This window comes from Zasmidium cellare (assembly GCF_010093935.1).
Source record: "Zasmidium cellare ATCC 36951 unplaced genomic scaffold M409scaffold_20, whole genome shotgun sequence".
NCBI lineage: Eukaryota > Fungi > Ascomycota > Dothideomycetes > Mycosphaerellales > Mycosphaerellaceae > Zasmidium > Zasmidium cellare.
Window position 1 is genome coordinate 294,343 of NW_022986964.1, and position 25,079 is coordinate 319,421.

At 52.9% G+C, this 25,079-nt stretch overlaps 11 protein-coding genes across 11 annotated transcripts; 2 read left to right on the top strand and 9 right to left on the bottom strand.

Annotated features, from left to right (window-relative positions):
* Positions 1 to 3,171: 3,171 nt before the first annotated feature.
* Positions 3,172 to 4,525, top strand: M409DRAFT_23712 (uncharacterized protein; the record flags this gene model as incomplete). The annotated part of the gene is made up of 4 exons (XM_033806914.1): positions 3,172 to 3,623; positions 3,692 to 3,829; positions 3,886 to 4,308; positions 4,447 to 4,525. The coding sequence occupies 4 exons, from the start codon at positions 3,172 to 3,174 to the stop codon at positions 4,523 to 4,525; spliced, it is 1,092 nt and encodes a 363-aa protein (XP_033666874.1).
* Positions 4,526 to 4,697: 172 nt separating this feature from the next.
* M409DRAFT_23713 (uncharacterized protein) lies at positions 4,698 to 5,213 on the bottom strand (the record flags this gene model as incomplete). The annotated part of the gene is made up of 1 exon (XM_033806915.1): positions 4,698 to 5,213. One exon carries the CDS (start codon positions 5,211 to 5,213, stop codon positions 4,698 to 4,700), a length of 516 nt encoding a protein of 171 aa, XP_033666875.1.
* A 405-nt stretch (positions 5,214 to 5,618) lies between these two features.
* M409DRAFT_23714 (uncharacterized protein) lies at positions 5,619 to 6,275 on the bottom strand (the record flags this gene model as incomplete). The annotated part of the gene is made up of 1 exon (XM_033806916.1): positions 5,619 to 6,275. One exon carries the CDS (start codon positions 6,273 to 6,275, stop codon positions 5,619 to 5,621), a length of 657 nt encoding a protein of 218 aa, XP_033666876.1.
* Positions 6,276 to 6,684: 409 nt separating this feature from the next.
* Positions 6,685 to 8,448, bottom strand: M409DRAFT_23715 (uncharacterized protein; the record flags this gene model as incomplete). The annotated part of the gene is made up of 5 exons (XM_033806917.1): positions 6,685 to 6,799; positions 6,855 to 6,981; positions 7,058 to 7,518; positions 7,803 to 7,838; positions 7,886 to 8,448. 5 exons carry the CDS (start codon positions 8,446 to 8,448, stop codon positions 6,685 to 6,687), a joined length of 1,302 nt encoding a protein of 433 aa, XP_033666877.1.
* Positions 8,449 to 9,992: 1,544 nt separating this feature from the next.
* M409DRAFT_66918 (uncharacterized protein) lies at positions 9,993 to 12,066 on the bottom strand (the record flags this gene model as incomplete). The annotated part of the gene is made up of 8 exons (XM_033817167.1): positions 9,993 to 10,346; positions 10,412 to 10,572; positions 10,631 to 11,134; positions 11,183 to 11,302; positions 11,381 to 11,555; positions 11,608 to 11,659; positions 11,717 to 11,889; positions 11,992 to 12,066. 8 exons carry the CDS (start codon positions 12,064 to 12,066, stop codon positions 9,993 to 9,995), a joined length of 1,614 nt encoding a protein of 537 aa, XP_033666878.1.
* Positions 12,067 to 12,982: 916 nt separating this feature from the next.
* On the bottom strand, positions 12,983 to 13,573 carry M409DRAFT_55346 (uncharacterized protein; the record flags this gene model as incomplete). Its single annotated transcript, XM_033812979.1, has 1 exon — positions 12,983 to 13,573. The coding sequence occupies one exon, from the start codon at positions 13,571 to 13,573 to the stop codon at positions 12,983 to 12,985; it is 591 nt and encodes a 196-aa protein (XP_033666879.1).
* A 496-nt stretch (positions 13,574 to 14,069) lies between these two features.
* M409DRAFT_23718 (uncharacterized protein) lies at positions 14,070 to 14,603 on the bottom strand (the record flags this gene model as incomplete). Its single annotated transcript, XM_033806918.1, has 1 exon — positions 14,070 to 14,603. The coding sequence occupies one exon, from the start codon at positions 14,601 to 14,603 to the stop codon at positions 14,070 to 14,072; it is 534 nt and encodes a 177-aa protein (XP_033666880.1).
* A 332-nt stretch (positions 14,604 to 14,935) lies between these two features.
* M409DRAFT_23719 (uncharacterized protein) lies at positions 14,936 to 17,356 on the bottom strand (the record flags this gene model as incomplete). The annotated part of the gene is made up of 1 exon (XM_033806919.1): positions 14,936 to 17,356. The coding sequence occupies one exon, from the start codon at positions 17,354 to 17,356 to the stop codon at positions 14,936 to 14,938; it is 2,421 nt and encodes an 806-aa protein (XP_033666881.1).
* A 540-nt stretch (positions 17,357 to 17,896) lies between these two features.
* M409DRAFT_66903 (uncharacterized protein) lies at positions 17,897 to 20,776 on the top strand (the record flags this gene model as incomplete). Its single annotated transcript, XM_033817157.1, has 3 exons — positions 17,897 to 19,430; positions 19,479 to 20,599; positions 20,639 to 20,776. 3 exons carry the CDS (start codon positions 17,897 to 17,899, stop codon positions 20,774 to 20,776), a joined length of 2,793 nt encoding a protein of 930 aa, XP_033666882.1.
* Positions 20,777 to 20,797: 21 nt separating this feature from the next.
* Positions 20,798 to 21,589, bottom strand: M409DRAFT_23721 (uncharacterized protein; the record flags this gene model as incomplete). Its single annotated transcript, XM_033806920.1, has 1 exon — positions 20,798 to 21,589. The coding sequence occupies one exon, from the start codon at positions 21,587 to 21,589 to the stop codon at positions 20,798 to 20,800; it is 792 nt and encodes a 263-aa protein (XP_033666883.1).
* A 380-nt stretch (positions 21,590 to 21,969) lies between these two features.
* On the bottom strand, positions 21,970 to 24,952 carry M409DRAFT_66904 (uncharacterized protein; the record flags this gene model as incomplete). Its single annotated transcript, XM_033817158.1, has 3 exons — positions 21,970 to 23,101; positions 23,151 to 24,572; positions 24,726 to 24,952. 3 exons carry the CDS (start codon positions 24,950 to 24,952, stop codon positions 21,970 to 21,972), a joined length of 2,781 nt encoding a protein of 926 aa, XP_033666884.1.
* Positions 24,953 to 25,079: the final 127 nt, after the last annotated feature.

Sequence of the window (25,079 nt, forward strand, 5' to 3'; positions counted from 1 at the left end):
GCTGCCCTGCTGACAGTGGTGCCAAGTTACGACGGCGTGGCGGAAATGGCATGTTGACGAATCTGTTGCATGATGCGAGTGATTCGTTCGGTGCTCTTTTCAGACGACAGGGCCCTTCCTGTCCTCAGCCTGGAAGCGATCCACGGAGGCCGGCCCAAGAGCAATGTCTCGTCACGTACACATGCCCTCCAGGCCTGTTCCCGGGTGTGTGTGGCAATGCCAAATCGGCCATTCAAGACAGGGGCATGACTTCCATCCTGACGCACATCACTGGCAGCAAAATTCACAAGACGGAACCCTGGCACAAAGGCCACTACAAATGGAAGTCCGGTACTCCAAAGGGAGGCTGGAAGCTGGATTTCTGCGAAGTCGAAGAATATCCTTTTGGCGCTGGAAATCCCAATCGGAATCCCACCGGCGATAGAATCTTCAACTGGGACAATGTTCCTACGCTCCGTCTCATACCCGGAGGCAGATTTGGGCTAAACCTGGAGAATCAAAACCATGCCAATCATCTCATTGCGTTCCTCAATGGTGTGAAGCAAGACTATGACCTGCCGAACATCAACCGCATCGTCTATTGTGTTGACTTCCCGACGGGATTTGACAACTATCTCCCTGAAAATTCACCAGACAACTTTTGCGCCGTGCCATATGGAGTTCAGTTCACCCTAGTCAATGGAGTTCCAACCATTGGCGGCGGCGGTGACGAGGCAGCCGTGCCCGAATTGCGTTGGGACCCATGGTTTAACCAGTTCGTCGGTCGCAGGAACTATCAATTCATCAGGAACAACGACCAAGGGCAGGCAGTGTACGCCAATATTCCACCTGTGTACTGCCAGGATCCATCGCCCGGCCGTATGACCCAAGCGACCGCTGGTGATGGAATGTATCGACTCGCGCCAGGCTTTCAGGAGCTGTCCCGAAATGACGATGACCCAGATTTCGTAAGATGTGAGGACGTTCCGGGGGCCAACAACAAACGGGACGCACTGGCCATCGACCCACCCACAGCGATCGCACTGGCTCGAGCAAATCAGACAGCTCGTACGCACGCACGACATTTAGTCAAACGCCAGGGTGGTGGAGGTGGATTCCTCGATGCCTCTGTGTACAAGTACTTTGGCTGTGGAGACAGTTCTGTCGATCCTGACAACGACCCATGTGCGGAAGATCCATACTGCGACATAGAGTTCCCTCCGTACAGCGGCGAAGCTGGGAATGCTTTACCAGCACCAGAGGAAAGTGCTTCAACTAGCTATGGTCCATCCAAAACCTTCACCAACTCCGATGGAGGCTCGGGGCCCACCGATTCTCCCACCGACACTCCTACAACGACGACTGCATCGCCCACGAGCACTTGCTTCGTGCCTTCAGGCTGTCAGAATGTCGCCGAGCCCCCTGGATGCGCGGTTCTTTGTGATGCTCCAACGACAACTTCGTGTAGCGAGCCTCCAGCCCCAACGGGCACGACTACTAACAATGAAGACCGGGCATTTGAATGCTTCAGTCCTAAAGAATGTGCAGACCGCAAGAGGTTCACATTCGATGATTATGTCGATGTCACGGGTATGTCCATTTCTTCATGCATAAAATTTTCAGCCGAGCAGGACTGACGATGAGTTTCTAGCCGGATTCTGCGACACCGATCGCGTCCTCGGCGCCGACAACGACTTCGGCTACGTCGAGCAGACCACCGCCGACGACTACCGAGTACAAGTCTTCGTCGCCTGGGCCGATGACCAGTCCGGCTGCGGCGATAAGAAGGATTTCGAGACTTCGTCCACCGATCGTGACAGCCCGGGCTACAACGCCTGTCGAAACCTCTTCCTGGGTCCGTACCAATGACATCGAGACAAAGACGATTCCGATGGGAGGGACACTAGCTATGGTGGGCAGTACGTCTACAATTCTGGCGAAGGCTGCATCTTCTTCCGGATCTACGGCCTCGCACTTCAGGAGCAGAACAACGTCAAGCGATTGCTGCCCGAGGGAACTTATCTGCTCCCGAATTCTAGTGCTGATGATCGTCTGCCTGAACCACCGCGGAATGGGTTTTATAATAAGACGACGTTGGAGTGGACGAGCTCGGGGGAGGTGACGACGCTGGATCCAAAGATGTTTTTGGGGTTTAATACGACGCTGGGGAATGCTACGGAATCGGGGGAAGCGTAGAATAGAATTAGGGGGTCCTCTAATTCGTCCAGGATACTGGTACGATGATGGAATGTAGTTGAAACGTACGATACGCTCGCTGATGAGGATTATTTACGACTCTTCAGCCTCGTTCCCACTGCCAAATCCAGCCTCTTTATTCACTTGACGGGAATGGCACGGTTGGGAGTTTCGAAACTTAAAGTTTCGCCACCTGTCGATCTGAGAGCATGTAGTAGAATATATGTCTGCTCGATGCCCCCCATTTTTTCCCGACCTTGCACTTCTTCTTCTCACTCACACCTACAGACAGCCTTGCCAAGACATGGGCGTCAGAACCTCATCCTCTTCACTACGCCTTCCCTTTACGAACGAACGACACCGCCTCACCACTCGCAAATTTCTTCACCATACAGTCCTGATCGTCTCGACGGTTTTTCTCTCCCGAATATGTCTCCGACCACAACCCATCGACAACGACCTTCTTCACGTCCACGCCACACTATCCGCTTTCGCTCGCAGGGGACAGATGAGTATTGAGCCGGGTTTGCCGTTACTATCTACTCTCATTCCCACGGAGAGTAATGTTATCCTAAAGATTGGGCTCTTTGCTGCTTGGTTGGGCGTTGGATATGCGGTGTTGAGGAGGTGGTCTGCGGTTGTGGGGTTTGGCATTTGGCTGGCTTGGGAGTGGATGGTTGATGATGGGTTGGGTCTGGGTTTGAGTCTGGGAGATGTGGCGATTTGTTTGGGACTGTTGATGGAGGGAAAAGGAGTGCGGGCATTTTGGTGTGAAGGATTGGTTTTGGTGGGTTTTGCGTTTGGATTGAGTGAGAGGGAGGCTTGCACTGCGTATTTTTTGCCGCTGGGACGGCGGATGGGTGGGCTATTTAGGGACATATCTGATACGAGGATTTCGTGGGTATGTGCTTACCATATAATGAATCTGGCGAATTCGAGTCACTGACACCAACATCACAGAAATCCCTCCTCCTCTCAGCATCCTCCAGAATTTTCATGTCCCTGCTCTTCTGGCCAATGCTCTTCCTCCTCATCACAGGCTACCTACTACCTTTCTCCGAAGACGCAACAGGCGGCAATCACAACCTCCATTACCTTTCTCCTGAAGCTCGACGAAGCATTACTCCCTTCGGCAGTATTACGAACATACCCAATCGCCATACACCTTTGGGAGTGGCCGATTCGAAGGAGATGTACACCCTCTATGTTCCAGGTGCAGGCTTTCTCTGGAGCGACGAAATGGTGTGGGCACAGAGTGGACCATGTTCAGAGGAGTATGAAGTGGAGGGCTCGGAAAGGGTGTTTTTTGAGGATCGTTTTGCGGAGAGGTATCCTTGGATTGTGGAGGTGAAGAATCCGCTAGAGAGGAAGAAGAAGACTAAGAAAAGCCGGTCGAAAGTTGGGGTTATTAAGTCAGGAAGTGAGGTGCAGATCAAGAGTTGGACGAGGTACGTTTCTTTTCTTCTCCTCGAAGACAAATCTATCAGCGAACAAAAGGTTTGACATTGGAACATAGTAACGATTACCTCTGCCTCATTCCTGGCGAACGAGTCACGAGTGAAGCTGGATACTTTCCTGCCGACGAAGGCGATGTGGAAGAATCCACACAAGACACAAAGTCAGGAAGAACAGAATTGCAGAGAATCCGAGTTGGGTGCGTTTGTCCGCTCTTTCTCGGCCTGGGTACAGCCTCTGACCAGCACGATCTAGTAACCTTCCCACCCCCTGCGACTGGACTATCTACTACGATCCATCCGATGACAGCGGTGTCGTCTTCTACAATTCAGACTACTCTTGTCGCTTAGCAACGACCTTTCGCTCCCTGTCCAACGAAGTCGCCACCAACGACACAGTCCAGCGGACTCTAAGATCCGAAATCGAAGCGAGCTGTACCGTCAACGCAAACGATGCGAGTTCGAGTTTCCATCTCATCGATGTTAGCCCAGTGACCAACCGACCTTCTTCACGCAAGGCACTCGCAAACCATGGACCGTCCTTCCCGCAGCGAAGCTGGATCGTCGTACGAGCACGGAATGCTGTGAGCCAGTTCAGAAATCGGTTTGCCGACAACAGCACCCCTATGCCTCAGCTTGAGCGGCGGAATTCTTCGTCTCAGCTCAACGAGTTCTTTGCGTACGCACTGATTGCTGTTTCATTGGTCTGCTGTCTTGTACGGCAACGAAATCCCGCAGCACCAGAATTTCTACATCTGCCGATATGGCAGACCACATTCGTGCTCGTTCAAATCTTTGCTAATGCGAGCTGTTCCAGGGTTACGGGTATCGTCGGTCTACATGGATTGATGGACTTTCTGTCGTTGTTTTTGGCTCCACGAAATTGCAGTCGATAGAACATAGACTTATCCGATGTCTAGAAATAGCTTAGATCCTCTCTTCTCATTTCCAATCCAAATACATACTACCGAGCATTGCAAACTTGGGGTTCGAGTAATTCGGAGTCCGTGCTCACGAGCTTGTGACTGCCAAGCCGGTGTCACCTCAAAGAATGCAAGGCATCACCTCCTACTCAGGCTTCGAAGTCCAAATACAGACGTTTTTGCCATTCCAGACATAAACCCTGCACTTCAACACACCCTTCGACAGAATGATGCACTCCGTAGCCAGAAAAACATAGATGTTTTCCACTTGTGCTGCGCTACACGCACGCTGCGTGACCACCATCTCGCGTCTTATTCGCAGGGTGGCCAGATGTAGTTGGAATGGCGTGTGCTCGTTTCGTTTGCAGTTCGGACACGGATGTTCGATCTGGACGTTTTTGACGAAGCGATGGCAGTTTTGTGGGATTTGTTTCAAGAACTGGACACAGTCTGCCCCGGTCGACACGGTGAAGGTCGAAAAGCTGAAGTACAATGGCAGGCTCTCCGCGCGGATCTGCTTGGATGTCGATAGCAGACCCATGTTGTGATTGTGAGGCACAGTTCCACGGAGATCGACGTGGTCTGTGAATGCATACTCATAGATGATGTCGCGTAACTCTTGTGGAAGGGGGAGGAAAGTGGGTTTGGTCTGGCTGGTCATCATGGGTGAAAGCTGTTGCGATTGCTGTATTACGTCTAACCACAAAGCATGAATTGACGAACTTATGTAGGTGCTGCCCTTTCGCTTCTTGTGTCAGCACTTAAGACACGCCAAGAAGCTTACAAGTGAGACCTCCTGACTTCAAAGAAATGAACTTAGAGCAATCGTTTCAGCTGCAACACCATCTTTTGTCCCTGTCTCTGGTTCGTCTTGCCTAATCCATGTCTCTCTTCACTCCCTACCATTGACACTTGGCACCCCATGAAACCTACGCGCCAAAGTGTCGACTGTTATAGAATGATTTCCTTGTACACCCTAACCCATCGCTCGATCGCCACAACCTATACCAACAACAACAGACCTCCAAAGCGCGCTATGGCCCCGAAACCTGCCACAGTATCGCTACTAGTGCCTGTCTTGGACCAGGTGTCTTGGTCCAGTTCCCAAATCATCACCTCCCATGATGGTCAACCTCTCAAAGCACCATTCTCCGTTCTCATCCGGCCAGCAAACGAAAGGTCTCATCTCCCCTCCCCACAAGCACTTGATGATCAACTTGAGCACGCCAGGCTGTAGCGTCGCGCCAGAGTCGCGCATACGACGCTGAAGTATAGCCATCTGCTCTACCGCCCTGGTTTTGAGTGACCCGATCCTTCGTATCGATTGAACTACAGCTTCAGAAGTCGCATCAAAGTAGACGTCGGTACTCAGCAGTCCGCGCTTCTTAGCGCCGAGCTTCCTCAGAAGGCTGATCATCTTGTCGGCGACTTCGAAGTGCAGGCTCACGGTGGAGTAGTAGAGGAGGATGGATTCTTGGTAGATCTGTCGGGAAGCCATGATAACACCAGGACCTTGCGCTCGACCTCTCCTGTTCGAGGACGTGGGTTTGGGATATGAGGTGATGAGATCCTCGAAGGCGAGCTCGTAGATGAGGTTGCGAAGCTCGGCGGACAAGTCGAAGAAGTTGGCGCCTCTGGCAGATCTGTCGACCGGGATGGGCTTCAGTGATGAGACTGCCTTGCGAGGAGGCACGATAGTAGGTGCTCGATGCGGTAGATGCATCTTTGCGATCGAGCTGGTGTTGTTGGGGTGTAAGAGAAGTCGATGAATGTATTCCAAGAAGTTGGGACTTCAAGCTTTTCAATTATTAGAAGAATGTGGGTTTCTAGAGCGAGTGACGCGATGCGCAGCCCTGCACGTGACCAACCTTTATCTGAAGTGAATAAGCTTTTGTGCCAAGAATCACATGTAAGCTCCATAGGCTAAGCAATTAAATTTTGAAGAAACATAATAATGATTCAATAGTGCGCTAGCTGAAACCCATCTTCTTCGGTCATGCCGTGATCCTCGAGTTTCAAGCATGAGAAGCTATTGCCGTCCACCTTTCTGGTGCGTTTGTCCTAACCTCAATCACTACAATTCTTGCAGAGCGAACCTAGTCATGTTCCTTTCAGACACTTTGTCCAAACCATCAATCTTCATCATCACTCTTCGACTCGTCCTCTCCCAGTCCGAAAGAATCCAGCATAAGCCACGACGAGCGTCCATGATGCGTCATCGGTCGAGATCCCCCGTACCTCTTCGTCCTACGGCGTTTCAGCATCAGCTGGTCGTCTTGTTACAGTCTTGACATATACTTACCGAATCTCCCCCAAATGCTCTCCGAACTTCTTCGCCGTACCCTCGGGGTCATTGGTCCAGTACGTAGAAATGCCCGGCAAGGTGGGAAACACGAAGCGAACATGAATCTTCTCATCCGGGATCTCGTCTGTTGTGATGATCTTGGAGCGACGAATGACTTCCAACGAGATCTTGAACCTTGACCCGGCTTCGAGCATCCTTACGCAACCTCGCTTGGCTCAGGCTGGCGGATTTTGCCATGCGGATTGGTCCTGCGTGTCCGACGAAGCTGACCTGACGCCGGCGGATCGAGCCGATGAACTCGAGCCACTGGCGCATGGGTCGGCTGCACTCGGAGTAGAAAGCCGACTCGCTGTAATAGATGGTGAGTGCCTCGGTGTAGGTCTGTTTGCAGGCGACGAGGAGACTTGGCGCTGGAGGGAATCTCTCGCTTTTGTCGTCGCGGGGACCGGAGACTGGCAGCTCGACCTCGACGCGGAAGAAAGCATATTCGTAAATGCGGTTGCGCAGTTCCGCCGCAAGATCGAGGAAGCGGAAAGGGCGGGCAGCCAGGTCGGTCTCGGCGTGCTTAGCGTGGGGAGGCATGATGTGGATGTGTGACGCAAAGATCGCCATGTGCGATGCGCTGACCAGGTCGAGGAGCTTGGCGATCGGTTGCAGGAAGCTTGAAAAGGTGTAAACATAAGTAGACGGGTCTTGCGACGTAGCACGTGAAAGGGTGGTCAAAGCTCAGCCGGCAAGTGAATGGGTCAAGGGTAAGATGATGTCATGATTGAATCCTTGCCTCTGTACGCCTGTGTCGCTTGAACCTCATACTAATACAAGTCTTGTCCCATTTCTGATCATTCTGGATCTGAATTGATACCTTGCGTCCCTTCCATGCCGTCGTTCGCTGACGTCCGGCAACCTCAAGCCTTATCAGGGGAGAAGGCCTCTATCATCTCGTACCACGCAGCAGAGCTATTAATCTTGCCTGGGCGCTTCCTAAACTAGATTAGTACTTCTCGTGGACCCGAATAAGATGTGCTTACTTGATCTCTCTCAACTTCTCCACGAACATCTCGGCAATCTTTTTGGGCTCGTTGGTCCAGTAAATCTTCGTTCCTGGAAGATACATCCGTACGTAGACTTTGTCGTCGCCGAGGATTGGACCTGATTGATGGACGTCCTGCAACACCCACTTGCGATGTCGGGCAGCCCTAGTTCCCAAGTGTCGAAGTGTTTCCTGGGATTGGAAGGTGCCATACCAATAGCTCGACGACTCGTAGTGGATGGTGTTGATCTGCTGCTGGCGAGCAAGACCAATCTTCGAAAGCCAAGGGGCCAAGTCCCACCAGTTGGTGACGTAGAAAGTGACATGTGCGTAGAACATCGAAATTGTTTCAGTGTGAATTTGTTTGCATGTGAGAAGGAGTCCAGGTGCCCCGTGTTTCTTCTTTTCACCGATGTTGAGGCGGGAGTTGCAGCAGGGAATTCGGTGGGAGGTGCAAGAGAGAACGAGGCCGTAGATTCGATTCCTTAGTTCAGCTGGCAGTCCCAGGAGTCGACAACCAGTTTGGTCGGCCATGGGGGACGTCTTCTTGCGACGGGCCATAGCCGTGGGAGGTGGTGTTGAAGTTGAGTGTTCGGAGTGAGTGTATGTCAGAGGAGAGAAGTTGAGTTTGAGTCTGAAACTGGAGGAGGAGGAGGTCTTTTATGCATAACGATAGCAAGCATGTGACACATGAGATTCCGCAGGAGGCCTAAACACTCTCACTTGAGTTGCAGTTTTGCTCGTGATGATTTAGCAAGTGAGGAAGACTTCAAAGTATCCAAAGTCTCATTTAATATACTGCTATAGGACTGCCACATTGTTACTCCATGCTGCACTCCGTATCTCGTATCGCGCGTAAAGCAACTCAGAAAACAATCTGGTGAAAGCTCCCCCTATCTCAAAGCTGCAGCTCGCTAGTAAAATCATTTCCTGTACTTTGACACAGTAATCCGTCGGAGTCCTGTCGTTGTCTCCCAGCCTCATTGTCTCTCAAAGCATGCTGGTCGCTCTTGCTTGAGTGTCGTACTAGGCCTCGGCCTCATGAAGCGAAAGTGGACGCCGGCTTTGTCTTCGTCAGCTTTGATATCAAGGCGTGCAAGGAAAGAGTAAGAGAAAGGGCTTACTAGTTCGTCATGTTGTCGATTCCACCGCTGTCTCCATCGGTGACCCAGACCGTCTCCCACATCGAACTTCCAGTATCGTGGATGACTCTGATCATAGGCGACGGAATGCGCACTTTCTCACGTAGCAGCTCAGCCTGGACCATAGCGTAAATCTTATTTGCTAGCCATTGGCAATGACGACGAGGACGATCCTGTCCACTAGAGCTACGAGACCGCAGTCGGAAATCGACTCGAGTCACGAGCTGGCGATTCTCTGGCCCGACGTTGCGCAACCACTGCCCAAGTCTAGCCGTGTTTGTGAACTCGAAGATGGAGTTGGCGAAGTAGATCTGCAAGGCTTCGGCGTACAGGAGCTTGCAGGCAAGTAAAATGCCCGGTACTCGAGTGCCACGGTTTGGATCGTCGTTGGTCTTAGAGCATACGTAGACGATGCTGTCTTCAAAGGCGAGCTCATAAATTCGGTTGCGTAACTCTGGTGGCAGCTTGAAGAGTCCGGAGTCTTGTTGGCCAGTGGCATTTTCGAGCACGGTGACCATTTGCTTTTGCTTCTGCTTGGGCTTCCGCGGCTGAACACCGTCTTTGCGGGATGCCACGGTAGAGGCAATGGAGTGGTGTGTTGGCTCTAGACTTGTCAAGACGGTTGTGGGTGTTGAGTGTATTGCTGTTGTGTCGGCAGTGCTGAGAAAAGAAGAGTAAAAGGGAAAAGGGAACTATCTCACATGGAAGGTGCGAGGCGAGCATGCGAGGCAGGCATGTGATAAGCTGGCTAGAGCGTTTTGCTTTGCATACCCACTTCGGCTGCGTTCTGCTCGTGATGATTGAGCGAGTAAAGCAAGACCAAACGAAACCTTTTGAAATTTCTCTGCAGCATCTCCTTGACCTCATCGCAAATCTCAACAAGACTCTTCAAAGAATGCGGCTCCTATCAGCGATTAGAACACACCATCGCCAACAGAACCAGACATGACTCATATTCAAGTCTCACTTCTTCTTCAAATTCTTCCAACCCAACCCCCAAGAAAAAGCAAATATGCCCACTCCTAGGCCAGCTACAAGATAAAAAAAGCGATCTATACTCTTTGAGTCAGCATCCAGCACACCAGCCAAGCTTGTCTGGGGCACAATCGCGCGAAATCCAGTAGCCCCGGCTTCGACGACACTTTGCACGTCAACGCCAGGCGAGTACTTGGGAATCAGGGTTCTGAAGCTGTTGCTGTAGATGGTTTCAGCCAGGCCGAGACATACTGCCGCGCCGAACGACTGGCCGAACATGACGAATGCCATAGCAACGGGGATTTGTGCAGGAGCGACTGAGTGCTGGACGGCTATGAGAGGCTATCGATGGGAAGTCATGATTAGTTGCAAGTCAGAATCACGAATTTCGAGATGTCTTTACTCACCATTTGCAGGCCAATGCCGCGGCCGACTCCAAGAATGATCTGATAGCCTATCCATTTCCCGGTCGAAGTAGTAGGCGAAAACGTGGAAACCAACCCACTCCCGACGGCAATCATCACTGCACCAAAAAGGCTGATCGGTATCCAGTATCCCACTCTCTTTACTGAAAAAGCATTAACATTTTAACCACCAAAGCTTCAGCAGGACAACCGTCGACCTACGTAAAGGCCCAGAGCTCAAGGCGCACAGGATATGGGCCACTATCATCGGCAAGATGTATACACCACTCAACGCCGGCGAGGCTCCCCTGACTCCTTGAAAGTATACCGGCACCCAGTACGACTCTGTGTATAGATGTCCAGCAAATAGTCCATACACGACGCAGCTGATCCACACTACTGTTTTGCGGACCATACTGAACGGGAAGATAGCTGCGTCGCCTTTCCGCACTATCCAGAGGGCGAAAACAATAATAGCGACGCCAGCACCGCAGAAGAGGCCGATGATCTGCGAACTTTCCCAAGAGAAAGTACTCCCACCCAATTGCAAGGCAAGCAGAAGCATCGTAGAGGCACCAGCGACGATCGTGAAACCGAGCAGGTCGAAGTGAGAAAGGAATCCATGGAAGATCGACCTAGCGCTTGGTCTCGAATGTTGTTGCGGGACGGGAACGAATACCAGCATGGCTGCGACAAGACCGCCAATGGGAAGATTAATGTAGAAGCCTGATGTAGTTAGACTTAGTCGCGACCGACGTGCATGAAGTCACTTACACCATCTCCAAGTCACGAACTGTGTGAATAGTCCTCCAATAAGTGGACCACCCACCAGTCCAAGTTGGCCGAATAAACACGTTGTTAGCGTATGGCCGAACTGAAGTAGAGACTTCTCGACTCACTGCCCATATTGATGCCTATCAGCGCTATGATATCGGTTAGCACAGTCACGCAACTAGAAAAGCTTGTTCTTACTCGGCCTCTTCTGCAAAGGAGCACATTCGGCGATTATGACCAGAATCCCATTCAGCAGGCCTGCCATGCCAACGCCCGCAACCACTCGTCCCCCGATAAGCATATTCGATGAAGTAGCCAGTGCGCACACGAGAGATCCTATCTCGAAGATCGTGAAGAAGGTGAGGAATACCCACTATGTGGAGAGTTTCAGCTACACTCAAGAAGGGCTTGGATTGGTTTTTTACCTTCGGTGTTGAAAGAGCATAGATCTTCCCTGTGATGGGTTGGAAACAAGCGCTGAAAAAGACTCGTTTAGGATCGGTAAAGTTGTCATGATGGTCCAACTCAACATACCTGCTCAATTGATACGCCGCGCCGTACCAGCCAATGTCGGCAAGAGAGTGGAAGTCGTTAGTGATGCGTGGAAGGGCGGTGACGATGATTGAGGCATCGAGCAGTACCAAGAAACAAACGAGCGTCAGGGCAGCCATGATGTTGACCAGCTGCAAGCCGTGGATCCATTTGTCCTCTTCTTGGATATTTGGTGCAGCGGTGTTCAAGCCTGACTCTAGCCCAGCTTCAGGGGTGTATCCTGTGCTGCGTTTCTCTGAAGTGGAAGTTGAAGAAACCCCTGGCTCTAGCCCCGAATCTTGGAGTTCTGCTTTATGGGGTCTTTCTTCCGTGGAGCCTTTTTCGGGATCCATATTGACGAGACAACAATGCGATGTACAAGACGCGTCAAATATCACATATTCTTGTAAACATTCATCTCAGCGATCGAAAAGCGGTCGCTGGGTCTGTGACGGAGATAGATATATACATTGACTCTACTTCTTCTGCCTCGTCACAAGGTCCTGGTATAAACATCCTACCGGCCCAATTCTCCCTTCACAAAATCTCGCAACTTGCTCTTGTCGGTTGAATCAAACAACGAAAAGGAGTAGATTGAAAAGCAATGTCTCCGATCAGTAATCGTTCGTGGCTAACTAAAGGTGAGGAACCTTATATAGGCAGCCTTCCCACGAGATGTAGCCTTAATGAGGCTACATTAGCGCCGGACTTAGCGTCTCGCGCTTATACCACTCCTGTAGGAAGTTTAAAAACGGCGGGTAGGGCGTGCGGATAGGCACGAGGTTCTGGGAACTTTGATGGGATAAGTCCTTCTTCCTTTTCAGTCACCGTATCGGTCAGCTTCCTCCCGTGAAGTATTGTTCTACCTGCTGGAATTGAATGCATGAGGCGAGCGCTATGAACATCATGGAGAATCAATAGCATGCCTTCCATGGAAGAAAAACAGGAACTTGATGCAAAGGACAAAGCTAGATAACGTGGCTAAAAACCAAGGGGTCGGTAACAACCGAAAAGCCTCCTGTAGGAGCTCGCCCTGAATCACAATATGCGAGTCCTGTACTCTCTCGCTGCAGGCCACGCGGTCTTTGGCAGGGTCAAACCACTCTTCGAACGCTTTTTGCTTGCTGCAACAGGGTACACTTGAAGGCCAAATCCCACGACGTCTCTCTTGCCTCGATGGCCTTTGTCTTCGACCCCTTCGTGCCGACTCTCCCCTCCCCCCTCCCACTCGCCCAGAAACATCAGAAACCCAACACCAACCCTCAGCCCCTAATAGTTCACAATCTCAAGACATCCACCCTTTACAATCTTCTCCACCCCATCTTCGCCCACAACCTTCGAAAAGATAGCCTCCACATCGAAAATCGGACACACAACTCTCACCCTCAACATGCCCTCCCCAAGCACAACCCCATGACGCTTGAGCTCCTGCTCAACAACCCCAATCTTGACCGCAATTCCCCCATGCCACGGCTCCAAACTATGCTCCCCAAGCCCCTTATTGACCGCATTGTGATGCGTGCGGAAATCGACCCTCCCCACAACCCGCCGGTTCGCGGGGCCGATATTGCGCATCCAGCTACCAAGCTTCTGCATGCTAGTAAAGAGGAAGACGCTCTTGTTGAAGAAGATATGCAGGCTCTCGGTGTATGTCTGCTTGCAGGTCATGAGGATGCCGGGGACTTTGGAGCGGCCTGAAGGGTTGGATTTGGACTTGGATTTGAGGGTGACCATTTGGTCCTCGAAGATGAACTCGTAGATTCTGTTGCGGAGTTCGGGGGCGAGGGACATTAGGCGGGAGGCGGATTGGTTGGTGGCGTTCGAGAGGGTGGAGATGGTGGTTTTGCGGGCTGGGGCCATGGTGTTGGGTGATGGTGTGGTGGAATGGTCTTAGAGAAGGTGGATCTGAGTTGTTGACGGTGTTGCAAGGACGGACGTTGCGGCAGACTGGCTTTGTTGAGGTATAGTCGGAATGATCAAATCAGTTGATGAAGAGACTCGACGCAGCAGCGTGACGATCTTGTCGAGGGTCTTGTCGAGGTTACCGATATGTTGCACTGCAGCGATCTTGTCGAGGTTTGCTCTAAGTTGTTGCAGCTTCGAAGAGAAAGATGGAATATTTAATTCTCGAGGGATTAGGGGCAAGCTAGGCAGCAGGGAGTGAAGAAAAGTAGGCTAGCATGTGACAAAGCTGGTGGGTGAATACTAATTTCGGGCCGGTGAAGCAGCTACGAACTTGGTGAAGACCGGCACAATTGAATTGCAGATACTCAAGTCAATTCACAACAAAAGCCAATCGCATCCAGCTATAGACTTACTGAATGCACTGCTCTCACATACCCTCTTTGAATTCCCTTTAAACCCCTCTTGACAACTTCACAACACGCTTCTTCCCCTCCTTATCTAGCTCCCAGCACCACCAGTTCTCCTTCACCAAAACCCTCATCGCACCGATTTCCACCGTAACATCCTTCGCCTGGAGCATATGATCCAGTTGACACAGCACCTGCTTCGCGAAAACCGTAGAACCCAGCAATCTCTGATTGTACGGATCCGTCAACAACGCGAACTTCCTCAGCGATTTCCGGCTTCCAGTGCCGATTTTCTCCAGCCAGCGACGCAAATCGCGGATGTCGTGGGAGACGAACTCGCAGTTGGTGTAGTACAGCTGGCGAGCTTCGGCGTAGATGACTTTGCAGCTGGTGAGGATGCCGGGAGGTGTGTTGTACTCCATGTTGCAATATAGAGAGAGGATGGCGCATCTCGAGTCGTTGAAGGCAAGCTCGTAGATGTAGTTACGAAGTTCTGGTGGTAGTGTGAAGAACTTGGAGCCGGTCTGAGAGGAGGCGTTTTGGAGTGGATTTGGTGGCGGCTTCTTCGTACGTGCCATTCTGGCGATGATGGTGTTGCTCGTTGAGTGAAGTGTGGTGAGGTGGAGAGAAGTTGGTGGAGAGAAGTTGGTGGAGAGAAGTTGGTGGAGAGAAGTTGGTGGAAGAGGATGTGTCGTCGGTGAAGCTGAAGAAGTGGCTGCTGGAAGTGACGTGAAGTTAGCGCGTTGGCACGTGCGCTAAGACGGCTGGCAGTTGAAGTTAAGTTTTGGAAGGCACGACGATAGCTCATATCACAGTCATTCAAATCCACGTACCGATGCTACATACCTATGCTATGCCACATGAACGCCTCACGCCTTCGCTAAAATTCGGACCAGAGCAACGACATATTTCACTCGAATCCGTCGTCTCTTCTCTCCCTTCTGTCCGTGTTGGGACTCATGGGAGGCGCATCGGGGGCGTGCGGGCTGAGTGGTACTGCACCCTTCCCTTCATATGCCGTGGGAAGGGCACCAAGGGGGTCAAGAGCAGCAGTCTGCACAGGAGGCGGCGCGGACGTGCTCAAGCTTTTTCTGTGGCCGTGACCAAAGGCAGAAGGCAGAGGCTTCGCAAGCTGTTCGCTGGGTTCTTGCATCGGCTCAACAACCTCATCTCCGAGCAAATCTTCGCCATCGATATGGTGCACACCGCCGCGATTCTCTGCAACGGCTTGCTGGAGTGTGAACAAAAAGTTGGCCATGCCGTCGAACTCGACTTTACTTTCAGTTTCACTCGTGTCGTAAAGACGCATGGCCTCAGACAGACACTTCTCCGCTTGCGAAGCCTTCTCCAGACGTAGCCAGGCATCCGCAGCAAGCATGTTCCAGAACCCAGCTTTGCGGTGTCGATCGATGCCTTCGAGTCCACCAATCTTCCTACGCTCGTTGAAACATGCACCGATGCGTTCCATGAGCAGGACGTGACCCACCGGGCCTACGAGTCTATCGTCAAGAACCCGGCTCGACCACCGTGCTGCATCGTCCAATGCGTTGCCTCCGCGCATCTTGAGAAGTTCCACTCCAAGCACCAGTGTTCGCAAAGCGTTGTATGGTGCTCCTACTCTCGTCACGTACGTGTAGTAGGCTGTCTCAAGGTACTGATCAATCCCTTCGATGCGGATCTTGTGATTCGAGCCAGTGGCTATCAATAAGCTCATAGCAGCCATTTCATTCGCACCCGCATAGTGTCGCCAAGCTTTGTCGTTTTTGAAGTCTTGACAAAGTATTTCGAAAGTTGCATGCGCCAGCTTGAAGTCTCGGAGCATAATTGCGTAGTCACCTAACTTCCGCATGATGGCTTCTGGAGTGTCCGGTCTGTAGAATCCTTGCAGACTGTCGTAGTTGCTGCTCGCTCCACCAAGAGATGGGCCAGACGAGTTGCGGTTCCCGAATCCGGTGAAGCGTTTCGATAGTGACATGAATCTTCCACTCAGCCCACGCCGCCTTGAAGCAACCTGGTCGTTCCACGTTGCAGAAGCCCGCTCCATGGCCGGTATTATAGACTGCGTGACCATCTCGCGTACGAAGGCCCGAATTGCGGTCGCATCGGATTCGAAAATGTACGGTGAAGGATCCTCTTCCTCCTCGTTGGTCTCGCGGCGAATGATCTCTGCCAGCTCTTCCGCCGCGGCTGTCCACTCGCAATGCTGCAACTTCATGCTGTCATCGTCAGAAGCCACACACTGCGTACTTCGAAGCCGAAGAAGATGGCAGTGCAAGCCAAAATGCCGCTTCATTTGATCGTATAGGGCCATGGACTTCGTGATGTCGTCGTAATCCTCGTCATGTATCAAGACATAGTAGCGTAGAAACTCGTTATGCACCCACTGTGGTAGTCTTTGCTCGCCAGAATTCGACGCATCGTAAAGACTTCGCAGCTCCTCAATTGGCTGTGGCGACCGCGATGAGATGGCGATTACAGCGGCCACTGGATGGGAGAGGGTCTCCGAAGGAACCATCGGCAGGCCTGAGAGCAAGCGTCGCAGGTACAGGCTGTAGAAGGGAGACACAGCATTTGGATCTGCGAGTCCAGTGTCCTTTGCGCTGATGTAGTCATCCACAGGCCCAGAATTCTCCTCTGCGAATGTGAGATGTCTCTCAACCAGCTCTTCCACCTGCGGCACATCTCCACCTGTCCTCAGTCTCGCAGGTTTGAACTCGAGAAGAGATATCCGCTGCGCCCTGTTGCTCGATGAATCCGTGCTCTTTCTGTCTGCAGCCCTCGGACTCTCAAGTCCATCTTTCACTCCCGTAAAGCGTATGCCAAAGTCATCCCACGACCTGCTGACCCCAATGCTGTCTCGTATGGTGACTTTCCCCGGCACATGCTCCCCAAACGGCCTCAACAGCTCGAGCAAGCCACCACTGATACCCTTGTGCCTGACAAGTTCCTCGGTATCTTGCGACGCCAGCACAGACACATGCGGCGCAAAGGCCCTCAGGATGAGATCCTTCACATGGTTGCTGCTGACCTGCCCAGGCGGTGTAGGAGACGGCGACCTTACCGTTGACCCAGTGGGCGAGAATATCGAGCCATTGACTGTGCCCGCGACAGGTGTCACCGTCCCTGAGGCGCTGGGCGAGCCAGAATTGGGCTGAGTCGGGAGAGAGGTGGAAGCGAACAGGTTGGACAGGGAGGCATTCGAGCGGCGGTAAGGCAGCGAAGAGACCGAGGACAAGGGCGACTTTCCCAGTCTTCTCTTATGGACCGAAATGGCAGGCTCCGAGTCCGACTCCTGCGGCGACTGCAGTGGATCATCCGGCGTCGGTGGCATCAGCGGAGGAGCAGCGGGAGAGCGAAGGGTGGAAGGCTGCGTATAGCATGGATGGGCGACTGGAGATCAAGAGCAGTTTGCTAGGGCGGCGAGTGGTTTGCGTCTGACAGGAGGCGATGCATGAACGGGTGGTGGTAAGTGTTGCTCAGGCACGGAGACAAGTCCAGCCCGCCGCCGTGATGACGCTCGAGGGTGAGTTTTGGTTGGCTGTCCTTTTTGTCACCGGAGCCATGGCCATAAGTCCCAGACCTTTCCACTTTGTCAATTCGCTCGCGCCTTCAGACACTACACTTTGACATCGCGTCAACACAAGTGAATGAAAACAGCATCTACTGCTATCACGTGCAAACGCAAGAGGCTTGTGATATCCATTTGATGCTCCGGATCCAGCAGCGCATCATCCAATCCCAACCAGACCGGTGAATGCAACCAGCTCACAGACTGACTCACTGGGCTGCAAAGTCACTCAAAAACACAACATCTCTCTGCTTCAGACCAGCTTGGGCAACAACACACATTCAATGCAGGCACACTTCTCGCATGTCTCCGGCTCGAACCCTTTCGACATCACCTGAAGGAAACAAGCGGCGAAGGCTGAATCCATCTCCCTCTCTAAACCCATCCTTCTCCACAATGGCTCCCATGCTCATCCAAGAAGTCGAGGATGAGCCAAGTCATCCAACCACGCTGGAGCTGACTCCTGTAGAGACCACATTTCGTCGTCTTCTTCTGGACGTGGCAAAGCATGTAGACGGCACTCCAACTACCAACGTCGAAAGCCAAGTCGCACTTCCAGAGGAGCTTGCCAAGGAGCCTCTTGTTCTTCGCTGGACAGGTGGATGGGTCCGTGACAAGCTTTTGGACACGCAAAGCCATGATATTGATGTCGCCATCAACAAGATGACCGGCTATCAATTTGGTCTGCGGATGAAGGAGTACCTGGAGATGCCTGGCAATCTGGAGAAGTACGGCCTCGAGGCAATTGCAGCAAACGAGAAGCAGAGTCAGAAAGCCGGTACCACCGACAAGTCAAAGATGGTGGGAGGTCTCCACAAGATTGAAGCAAATCCAGAAAAGTCGAAGCATCTCGAGACCACCACACTGTCGATCCTGGGCCTGGATGTTGATCTCGTCAACCTTCGAAAAGAGACTTACTCAGATGACAGCCGTAACCCTCAAATCGAGTTTGGCACACCCGAGGAAGACGCTCTACGTCGAGATGCCACTGTCAATGCCATGTTTTATAACATCAACACTGGCGAGATCGAAGACTTCACTCAACGAGGGCACGAGGATATGAAGGCCAAGATTATCAGGACTCCACTCGAGCCGTACCAAACTTTCAAGGACGACCCATTGCGTGTCCTAAGACTCATTCGGTTTGCTAGTCGACTGAGCTTCACCATTGATCGAGCAGCACTCGACGCTATGCGGAAGTCCGATATCAAGGATGCACTTCGTAGGAAGATCAGCCGAGAGCGGGTAGGGGTTGAGCTCGACAAGTCGTTGAATGGCCCTGATCCACATGAAGCCATGCGCCTGATCTTTGATCTGGATTTGTACGAGACCATCTTCTCCGATCCTGCGGTAGCCAACCAAGACCACTACAAGCCCGACATAGAAGGTTGGCGGACCGTCATCGACACCTTGGAGGATATGCTACAGAGCGGTGGACAGATCGAAGAGAATCTTGCGCGCGATAAAGACGAGAGATTCCTCGCGTGGCACCTCGCGGCCATGATCCCATACAGAGACGCTCCCCAACCTGAACCTTCCGAGCCTGGCAGGAAACCACCTCCACCAATTGCCGTTACTGTCGCTCGAGAGGGCGTCAAAGCGACGAACAAGACCAGCGATGTCATCAACGCCGCCATTCGCAACCAAGCTGAGATTTCGAACTTCGTCGACAAGCTGAGTGATAAGAAGAGGAGACCAGATAAGAAGGTTGAGGGTGAAGACCCAACTGCTCGAGATGTGCTCGGCATGGCGATTCGGCGGTGGGGATCCAGTTGGCGGAGTCAAGTCATGTACTCCTTACTTGTGGACATCGCCAACGACCGTGATAATGTCGAATGTAAGTCGAGCTGATCTCAACTCTTGACATGATACTGATCAATCCCAGCCATCGAACGCAAATACGCTGCCTTCCTGGAGCACCTCCACAACATATTCCTCCTCGAAGTCATCACTCTCAAACCACTCCTCGACGGCAAGGCCCTCGCCAAAGCCATCGGCACCCCTCCAGGTCCCTGGATGAAAGACGCCCTCGACGTCGTCATGGCCTGGCAACTCCGCAACCCAGACATCACCGACCCTGCCCAAGCCATCGAGGAAGTCAAGAATCAGCGACAAACGAATGGTGAGCTAACCTCCGCTCTGATCCGTCACTTCCTCAAGCTGACGATCCGTCCTCTCTTCATCAAGGCCAGTCCTAGTACCGTTACGGAGCAAGGGCGGAAGGTGACCACCTCTGCGTTGCCGAAGAAAATTACGATGGACGAACAGGATGATTCTGTCAAGAGGCCGTGGAAGAGCGCCAAGGATGCTTACTCGTTGGATCTGCTGCAATGGGTCGTGGAGAGTCTGGATGAGAAGATCGTCGCGGAAGTCTGGCCGTTGGTCATCCCACCAATCTTGACTTTGATCGATGACTGGGAGACGAAGTACAAGCGAATCGGTGCCGAACGCCTTCACTCCCTCCTCCGCGCAACACCACCATCTCTCCTCGATCGCACCGGCCTCGGCGAAGTCTTCGAAGAGGCCCTTCTGCCCTGCCTGACCTACCTCCCACCCCTCACACCGCAAGACGACTCCATCGCCCTCCTCTCAACGGTCTACCCTTGCCTACTCACCCTCGCCCACATCCGCTATCCCAAAGACCTCCGCTCAAACCCCACAACTCCCACCCCGACGGATCTCAACCGCATCAAAGCCCTCTCCACCATCCTCCGCAAAGGTATCCTCCATGGTTACACCCACTGCAGCGAGCACCCCGCAGTCGTAATCCGCCTGTTCACGAACCTCGTCCCACTACTCGACGCAATGGGCATAGACTCCGTGTCGCACCTCAAATACACCATCACCATGCTCGTCGAAACCCTCGCGCACTCGCTCGGAGCTGGAAGCGTGGCTATGCTCGAAAGCGCCGTGGAAGGCTTGAAGGCCGTGATCCGCAACTCCTGGCCGAGGATAAGTCGTTGGAGGGGCGAGATCCTGAAGGCCTTATGTCTCTGCTGGGGGAACGTAGCCGCCAACCCAGAAGCCACAGCCTTGAAAGGCAAGATGAGAGAGCTCACAAAGATGCTCCAAGTCGCCCTCAGCGCCGACCAAAGCGTGAACTTTCAGGAAGAAACCCAAGCCCTCGTCGCCGCTGACGCTCGTCTCGCACCTCTTTTCGATGGCCTCGAGAACACTTCGTAGATAGATAGTCCCTCCAAAAAATCATCCTCTTCCATCCGAGTACCTGTCAAGTATATCGAATGCCTGCGTGTTCGGGACGCTGCAGTCTTCGTTATCGTTGACCGGACAGCCTAGGTCTTCTTCGAGTTCGGTGCCGACGTCGGGTCTGATGGAGCGGATGGCTGTTGCGACGGATTTGCAGGAGGAGCAGTTTGATCGGGGGGGTTGGGAAGTGGTGGTGGTGTTGGGCTGAGGGGAGTGGTTCGTGTGGGATGCATTTGGAGGAGGGGAGATGATGGATACTTCCTCGTTCGTGGTGGTAGTCGTTTCGTTGCTTGTACTCTTGTTCCTATCGCTTGATAGACCGTTCAGTTCAGGTTGATGACGATCCACAACCGTATCCATTTCTGCAGGCGCAGGCCTTGGCCGTATCATCACATCCGAAGCACTCGACATCGCCACCACCGATGGCTCCTTCAAACCACTCTCACACCCCCACCCCACCCGTCCCAACAACCCCTCCAGCACCCTCGCCCCCTCCCCATCACCCTCCCCCTCCCTCCACCCCAACCCCCTCAGAACCCCTCTCAACCGCACATTCTCCTCCAACACCCTCCGCGCAGCCCTCTGAATCTCCTGATTCGCCGCCACGCCCACCCGCTCGCAGTGCGCGAGTTTGGCTTCCAGCGTGGAGAGGTATTCTTTGCGTCGGGCGCGGGAGCGGCGTTGGTTGTCGCGGATGCGGTGCGTTTGGGGGAGGGTACCTGGCGGTTTGGAGGCACTTTTTGAGATGGTAGGGGTGGGTTTGGAGGTTTTGGAGGTTGATTTGGCCATGGCGGCTTGTCGAAATGATGTGCTAAAGGTTGCCGGCGTCTCGGTCTGTGCTTGTAAGGAAATGTTTCCCTCGTATGTTTGAGAGTCGCTGTCTTGAGTTGTAGAAGAATATCGATGTACAGCATCAGCCTCCATCGACGAAGTGAAGTCCAGCCAAAAGTTCGGCCCGATTTTGCCACCGCCGTCTCCGTCTCGACCACACTCCGTCGCCGAACTCAAATCCTCTCACCAATACCACAATGAGACCCAGCACAAGACATTATACTCTCATAAACAGCATTAAATTCGTGACGCTCAAACTACAAGGAGAACGGTGGATATCGATACATAACAGACCACCCTCTTTTCCCATAACACCAAGCTTAGATCGTCCATTTTCCTCATTGATACCATTCATCTTCGTTATACGACGCCGCCATGCTGTTGTAGGTGTTCATGCTGTTCAGCCAATTCACCATTCCCATGCCGTCGTGGCCGTTGTTCTGTGCCTGTGTCGTCTGCGCGTATGCCATGTTGGGGTTTGGCGGCATTGTCATGGTTGTTGCTTGTTGCACCGCGACATTTCCATTCGGCTGGCCCATCACAGCACCACCCACAGGACCACCGCCATTGACGGGTAAATTGATACTGCCATTCGTGGGGCTTGTCGTCGTCCATGCTGATGGATCCATTGCGACCGAATCCCAATTCTCAAAACCAGTCGCAAGCTGCGCCTGATCACGAAACGCCCAGTCCGAGCTATCGCGTATGAGCTGTTCGACACCGCCAAACATTTCACTTGGGCTGCCTCCCGCCTGTATACGCTGCTGCCAAGTCATCTGAGGAGTCGCAGGTGTCGTGGTCGCGGACGGATACTGCTGTGCTAGTAAGCCTGATGCATCTTGGGGAGGCGACTTGTAGCTGCCGCTGTTGGATCGTACCGCAGCTCCTGTGCTCGCTGCCGCCACATTCGGCCGCGGTCTAAAGTACGCATTGGCTGCTGCCATTTGGGGCTGCTGCCATTGTGGTTGTTGTTGCTGGTGCTGAGGGCTCGATGTCGGAGGCGGCACGAAGATCTCGGAGGCCCGTCTCTGGGAAGGAGACTGAAGCTCGGCGCCATAAGAGCCGAACTTTGCGTCAGTCCTGGCAAGTACAGCAGCCGCATCTTCAGGTAGCTCGACTTTCCACTTGTTGGCCAAGACGCTGAGGATTGCAAGGGTGCGTCGAGCGCAAAGCCAGCCTTCGGCAATCTCCTCGAGATGCTTCAGGCCGTGGACGATATCTCTCTTGGCGTTCTTGTCCGGCAAGTTCAGCAAGTGGATCGTACATGCCGAATGCGTGATGTACACTGCGACGTTGGGTATTTGACGCAGACCGTGCGAGCGCTTGTATAGGCGCATGAGCTTCGATATCATCGCGGCAGCTTGTGTGCAGAGCTTGCGAGGGCTGACTGTATTTGGTAAAGGTGATGTCGCTTGGGTGTACTTCAGGAAAGGCCGGAAGAGGTGGATGAACAAAAGCTGAAAGAACATGCTGTTGCTTGTAAGTACCACATCACGTAAGATTGGTAGTCTTGACTTACTGCATCACCAAAACACTAGCGAGAATGCCTTCCTTTGGCTCGAGTTCTTTGGGCAAATCTCGTCGCCAGCCCTCAAGCCGTGTATGAATGTCTGAGAGCTTCTTGAGTTCGACTGCTTTGCCCTTAGTCTTGTCCATATCCGTCGGGTCGTAGAAATGCTTCATCAGGTCGTTGCTGATCTCGCACAGCTTCGATATCTGCAATGCCACTGCTCTCGTCCGCGCAGGCTGAGCATGTGCTTGAGTGAAGCCGGAGTCAGTGTATGGACTCCACTGTGAAGAGTCCTCATCCGGGAAGACTTCATATTTGGAAACTGTCACGATGGATGATGGGAGCTGCGGTATCCGGCCGAGATAGTTGGACCAGCATTTGTCGAACAGATAGCAGCCCCAGAAAGTGATCTTCCTCACATCTTCTTCGTTCTCATCACCACTGACAAACTTGTTGGAGGTTAGCTGGCTGGAGTCAAGATTCAAGCCCATGTCGCAAGCCATGCGGAAAGACATCCCACTGTAGACCCAGCCTCTTGCTTCCCTGCCACAGCCAGCTTCTCGTACTGACATCAACGCCAAAGCCTGCACTGTGGTGAGGTGAGGTTTCTCGTGTTCATCATTCTCCATGATAAGTCGTTTCGCTTCTCGAAAGAAGTGATCGCCAGCAGTTGCAGAGTCATCCGGATTATCACGAGCTCCGCCGTGTGAAGTGAAATGGCATCCCAGCGCCAGCATTGCATTGACCAGCAACGGCGTGCAGTAGTGAGTCTTTCGTCTTGTATGCGGCGGTGGCCGGCCTAGCATGAAATCGCGATAGAACAGCTGTCTCGACAACGTCGTAAAGAAGGGGTAATGCCAGGTGAAGTACATGTTGAGGAGATGGACCACCAGCTCTCCATCATTGGTGACATTTGTCCACGAGGTAACCGCATCCTCTTGCTGGTGATAGTCATCCGTGTTGGAGTTGTCCTCCTCATCCTGCGCCAGATGTATCAGATTGGACGTCCCACCAATGTACCTCACAGAACCCGAGTCCAGCCGCAGGTCTCCCATCTTTCCAAACAAGTGTGATTCAAACGACGGCGCGCCATGGCTAGATGGCTCTGCACCTGGCGAGGCATCGTCGTCGTCTTCATCCACCTCAGCCAATCCATTGTCCTTTGCCGCAATCTTTTCTGCCACCGCATCCAAGCTCTCACATGTCCGTATCTCTCTTATCAGCGCCGGCACATCGTCTTCAGGGTAGTTGAGGATGGCTTGGATGAGGGTTTGGAGGGTCGAATTGCGGGTCTTTAGATTGTCGATATCGTTCTTGTATACGCCTTTGCGGCGGTGGTCGGAGTTCGGGTCGTAGATGCATTCGGTACGGTACACCTGCTTGCAAGCCGCGCATGCCGGCGTGTTGCCATCGCATTTGCTCTTGCGTTTCCTGCGGCGCGCAGAGACATGTCAGCGACCCCCCTCTCCTCGCTTGGTGTAACAGTACGTAACAGAATCCCGCTCCAGCGCATGGCGACCCAGCAGAGTGTCCCTCCCGCATGCGCGTGCTCGGTCTTGGGGTTGTGCCCACACACTCACTCACCTGCAAGCTATACACGCCGTCGACACACATCTTCGTTTCGCAGCGTCGTCCGCATCCTCGTTGTGCTTCCGACGACTGCGCTGTCGAGGCTTGGCGGGGGTGTCGGCGACAGGGTTGGTGGTGGCTGCGCCGTTGGCAGACGACGTCTCTCGGGCGTTGGAGGATGTCGAGGGTTTCGTATCGGCGGCAGCGTCTCCGGGTGCACCAGGAGCAGTAGTGATATCCATGTGAGTTATTGGCACAATGGGCCTCCAATTAGGCGTGCGGTGCTGGCTGCGATCATGCGGCGCTCTTTACACCATTTCTCCCGCCGTCCTCGGAGATGTCTGACAATTTGGAGGAGCTTGTTGGAGC